Source organism: Macadamia integrifolia, chromosome 9 (genome assembly GCF_013358625.1).
Source record: "Macadamia integrifolia cultivar HAES 741 chromosome 9, SCU_Mint_v3, whole genome shotgun sequence".
NCBI classification, from domain to species: domain Eukaryota; kingdom Viridiplantae; phylum Streptophyta; class Magnoliopsida; order Proteales; family Proteaceae; genus Macadamia; species Macadamia integrifolia.
The window spans coordinates 22,709,828-22,715,041 of NC_056565.1; the positions used below are offsets into that span (position 1 = coordinate 22,709,828).

Consider the following 5,214-nt stretch of genomic DNA (forward strand, 5'->3'; position numbering starts at 1 on the left):
AAAAAAAAAAAAAAAAAAGCAGAAATGATTAAGAGAAGTGGTTTAAGAATGACATCTAGGAGCGAAATAAATAAATACACCAACCATTACAAGAGACCTACGATAACAGAGGGAACAAACCTCGGCTGGTGGACTCTTTCGAATCTTCCTGGTTGGAGTCCTCATTGAGACAAGCTCCTCAGCTGCTGTAGGATGAATACCCACTGTCGCATCAAAGTCTGCCTTTGTCAGTCCAGCTTTCACAGCAACAGAAAATCCCTGAAATTTTAAAAGGATATGCATCAAGAATAGCAGATTGTATGGATATGAATTCTACTGCATGGGGGGACATAAAATATGGAAAGGAAAAAAAGGGCAGAAACCTGAACTATCTCTGCTGCCTCTTCCCCACACATGTGCAACCCTATAACTTTGTTTGTCTTAGCACAGACTATGAGTTTCATGAAGATCCTGTCTGGGAGTCCAGAGAGAGTAGCCTTCAAGGGTCTGAAGTTCGATGTGAAGACATCAATGTCACTGTATTCTTGGACAGCCTGCAAATAATTTGCCAGTGTTGAGGGGAAAAAGACCAATTGTTGTACACACTATAGAGAATTGGAATTACCTGTTCTTCAGTAAGACCAACTTGTCCAATAGGTGGCTGAGAAAACACAGCAGATGGTATGGAACTGCTCAAAGGTAAAACAATCACCGTTAGAAAGTACTGGAATGATAAATTAGTTTTTCTATGTTGAATTCTATAGCAAATCTAAGTTCCCTGAGTGAATTGGAAACTTGGGGGGAGGGGGTATTCTGAGTGGCTGATTTTGGAAAGTTCAATTCCAGAGAGAAAACTGAAAACCAAGAGTATCACAAAACTATGCTATATTTTATAAATTAGCATGTGAGGCTATACAGGGTCTCTAAGATGATGCAAGTGCCTCAAAGGGTTAAAAATCATGATGGGTTCTCAATGTCCAAATCATTCCTAGTACAAAACCAATTTTCCGAATCCAGGGGCAAGTTTCTTCTGGATTTAGGGAACCATGATAGCTTTCTCAGAAAGAGTATTACGCACAAAAATGATATGCTCAAATACAAGTTGTCAATAGATAGTCTAAAAAGTTTGGAAAAGCAGATTCCTGTTAGCCTCAATTCCTACTTTCAGTTACTTAACAATTTCTTTCTATTTACATGGAGATCTACAAGAGTATCTATGGATAAACATCCAACATTTGGAGTGCTCTCAGCTCTGTGCCAAGAAGCACTTTCTGGTTGTTCAAAAATTAATCTACAAGACTGAGGATACCTATGATTGGGTTTCGTGGCTTCATTCCCAAACACAGTTTTCGCAAATGCCCCTCCCTCCATCAATGCAACAGGCGTCAGATTCACCCTATCTGTAACGTCACCCACAGCCCAAATAGAAGGAACTGATGTTCGGGAGTATTCATTAACCTAAGGAAATCATAACAGTGAAAAGAATATAAATAATAAAATATGCGGAAAGAGAATGGAACGTGGATAATCAAGAATAAAAACAAGATCGGAATTTACCTCTATGGCTCCACCTTTGGCCATTTTCACCCCAACTGCTTCCAGTCCTAAGTTCTGTAATGGAATCAAAATACAGGTAGGGTCAGGTGTCTAATTCAATTTCTAAGCAAACACTATTGGGTACAATACAAACCTGCGCCTAGAGTTATGTATATATGTATGTATGCATTTGTCTTTATGTTTATCAAATCAAACCTTAGTGTTTGGTCTACGGCCTGTCGCAAACATGACATGTGAGAAACCTTCAACAGTTCCTTTGTTTGTCTTCAGAGTGAGTGAACCATCTGGAGCTTTTATGACTGCCTGAGGTGATTCCTCTGTATGGAACTCAATTCCTTTTAAAGACATCTGTTCAGCAACAAAATCTCTGATCTGCAGAATATAGAATATGAGCTCAGAATATTTTTGTCATGGTAAGCACAGAACTGATGAAAATTAATATTTCTTATTGCTTGCTTCCTCACCTCCTCATCAAAGCCTCTTAAAACTTGCTTCTGCCGAATAAACACATGGACTTCACTCTTCAAACCATTGAAAATACCGGCAAATTCTACAGCAATATACCCACCCCCAACAATTGCAATTTTCTGGGGTTTTGAGGGCAAATCAAGAGCCATATCAGAGTCTATAACATATTCACTTCCAGGAATATCAGGAATGAATGGCCGTCCCCCAACGGAAATCAGAATATGCCTTGCCGTGTATAGTTTCCCATCCACATCAACGGTGTGTGGGTCCACAATCTGTGGCAATATCATCATTAATATACAGGAAAAATAATAAAAAGATTCAATGCCAACATTATTTTAGTACATACTTTCTTGGGGATAAAAAAATATGGAAAAATTGTATGTAGTGATACCTAGTTACTTTCGTATTTGATTACTTACAGCCTACCAGAACAATAACTACAGCCCAAAACAATAAAAACCCTTATAGCCTAATGGCAGGCTTGGATGGATGCGAGCGGATCTATGTCATAAGGGAATTCATACCTATCTCATGGATCAAATTTCAACTCAAAACAAGTATGGGAACTAATTAAAAATGAGTTAAAGTTTCAGAAAGTTACTAGAATGCCACTCAAGGTAATGGAATCTAATGGCATTATCATAAGGTTTGATGTGCTTCCCATACTTGTTTTGTGCTGAAACTTGACCCATGAGATGAATGTAGAGACCTATATCAGTCTACCAAATGAACCCACGTGTCCATCCAAATCTGCCACATGGCAAGTCGTTACAAGCATCAAATCTAAGTACGTGTGCTCACAATCAATTCTAAGTACGTGTGTGCTCACAATCAATTCTAAGTAGGTGTGTTCACAATCATCACCTCCCAAAAAAACATATTGAAATTTAACCTTTTCTGTAAACATCATCCAACCTTTCCACGTCCTTCAATTAAAGTTACCCCTGCATTTTTGAGAATGTTCTTGTAGATTCCAGTAAGGCGCTGCAACTCAGCATTCTTGTTGGCCAACATAGTGCCCCAATCATGCTTAGGGTCAGATTCGTACTTCCATCCAAAGCCACAGCTCTCTTCAAAATCATGGGAAAATTTGGATGAATACACAAATAATTTCTTTGGAACACATCCCCGGAGTACACAACTGCATCATAGAAACTACGATGAGAAAAGGAAAACATTAAGAAGAAGTTTCATATTTCTAGTGGACAAATAAAACCATGGATTTCCTTTCTAAATCCTTTTAAGGCTTGAACAAAATGCTACCAAAATATTCTTAACTATGCAGCACACAACGAAATTGATGATGGACATGAGCTAGGAAACAATAAAGAGTTATATCTGACGATTAGATAATCTAATATTAAAGGAGTTGCTTAAAGAGCAAGAAGCATATTCACTGCATATTACTGCTTCGATATTGAGCATTCTGCTTAGAAGTTAGAAGGTAAAGAATTATATCTGACAATCAGATAATCTAATATTAAAGGAGTTGCTTAGAGAGCAAGAAGCATATTCACTGCATATCACTGCTTTAATACTGAGCACTCTACTTAGAAGTTAGAAGGTATACTTTGCCTCATAGGATGACTACAACCTCAGTAACAAAATCATGGAATCATATCAGGGTGTCACGTATGCATAAAAGGTGTCTTACAGGTTAAGTCTAAAAACTAGACTTGGGGACGTAATGGCATCTACTGTGTGACTGTAATTGTGTTTTTTCGCTTATTGCCAATACATATAATCTCTATGTGAAAGGGGGTGGGCAGCAGCTGTGTCCTGGTCACAGACAGACAATTGGTTTCAATGTTATATACACAACAGTACTAATGAATTAATGTAACTACACAGTGAAAACAAATTGCAACTTACTAAGCACAATTCCAACATATTCTTGGCTGAAGCTTTGGTTTTCTCACCCGGAATGGAAGGGTTTCATTTTGTTGTTCACCATTCATCAACAAAAGGTCATTTAATGTCATGCTAGGAATGGACTATCTCGACTCATATTGGCCTTAAGCCAAGGGAAAATTATGATAAGACCATCTTAGATTTGTCCCAAGTCAAACCATTTTGATTAATTGTTAATACTTTTCGCGACGCATGGAAATAAGTCCAGTTATAGTGAAAAATATATGCACTCAGATAATAAGGTAAATCTAAACGAAACCATCAAATTCCAGGTGATCACCATCTTATGATTACTCTTTATTTACAAACCAGCAGGATTCTAGATAAGTCCACTTTTAAGCACCACTTTATGCATCAAAATGTTATGGGAAGAATTCCAGACGACATGATTTCATTCCAGGCTTTAACCAAACTCGACTAATCAATCACAGGCTAATAAATAAGTTCCCTAATTAAGAATCCATGAAACTGGAAACCAGAGAACCAAAAGACAATATCAGAGATCCAAATCAAATTAGATGAAATAATAATTGCATCACAGAAGCCTAGAAGTAGAAAATCTATCGAACTTACGTTCCACCAACGCCGCCGGTATTATCAGATGAAATAGTAGCAAAAGGAAGCTCGCAGATGGCAACAGAGGCACCGTAATTAGCAGCAAAACGAGATGCCCGTACACCACCGCTCCCAGCGCCAATCGTGAACAGGTCAAAATCGAAGTTTCGAGGTTCTGCTCCATTATTTGATTCCGCTCGAACCGTGAAACAAAGGTATTGAGGATTGAAGAAACCACGACCATGAGAGGTGTACTTGAAGGGTTTAAATAGGATAGGAGAGAAATTAGCAGGAAGAGACCTGGGGGTTAGAGAATTGGGGATTTGTTTGCAGAGGTTATGAAGGGTTGAAGAAGAGAAGGTGACCTTTTGAGCTCCAATTGAGGCGGCCATTGTTGAACCTCCTCTAACTCTCTTAGGAACTACGAATATGTAAAAGAGACGACAATCCTTTCCGTCTCTGACTCCTAAACTACTAATTAGCGGCCGCTGTGCTGAGATGGATTGAGACCAACTAGTGGCATGCGGACAAGTGTCTGCCAATTTTGGGTGGCCAACCAAATGTGGCCTCCCCACTCCCCAGTTTCCCTTTTTTACTTCCACAGTTAACCCAGTGAATCAAATGAGATAGAAAGTTATTTATTTATTTATTTTTGATAAAGAAAATGTTTAATATGGGGAAGTGTGGGCCATGGTTTTAAGTATTGGTATCGAATTGACCATATTTTATCAGTATTGGCTA

At 38.5% G+C, this 5,214-nt stretch overlaps 1 protein-coding gene across 3 annotated transcripts in view; it reads right to left on the bottom strand.

Moving 5' to 3' along the window:
- LOC122089831 (glutathione reductase, chloroplastic) overlaps positions 1 to 4,944 on the bottom strand; it is an 8,700-nt gene extending 3,756 nt beyond the window's left edge. The window contains exons 1-9 of one of the 3 annotated variants that reach the window (XM_042659541.1): positions 4,492 to 4,944; positions 2,923 to 3,148; positions 2,001 to 2,279; positions 1,732 to 1,908; positions 1,537 to 1,590; positions 1,289 to 1,437; positions 605 to 668; positions 363 to 533; positions 121 to 258 (exon numbers count right to left, since the gene is read on the bottom strand). In XM_042659541.1, coding sequence (XP_042515475.1) covers positions 121 to 258; positions 363 to 533; positions 605 to 668; positions 1,289 to 1,437; positions 1,537 to 1,590; positions 1,732 to 1,908; positions 2,001 to 2,279; positions 2,923 to 3,148; positions 4,492 to 4,865 — 1,632 coding nt within the window. In that variant the 5' untranslated portion in view covers positions 4,866 to 4,944. The remainder of the gene's footprint in view (positions 1 to 120; positions 259 to 362; positions 534 to 604; positions 669 to 1,288; positions 1,438 to 1,536; positions 1,591 to 1,731; positions 1,909 to 2,000; positions 2,280 to 2,922; positions 3,149 to 4,491) is intronic. The other 2 variants (XM_042659540.1, XM_042659539.1) reach the window with 2 other exon arrangements.
- Positions 4,945 to 5,214: the final 270 nt, after the last annotated feature.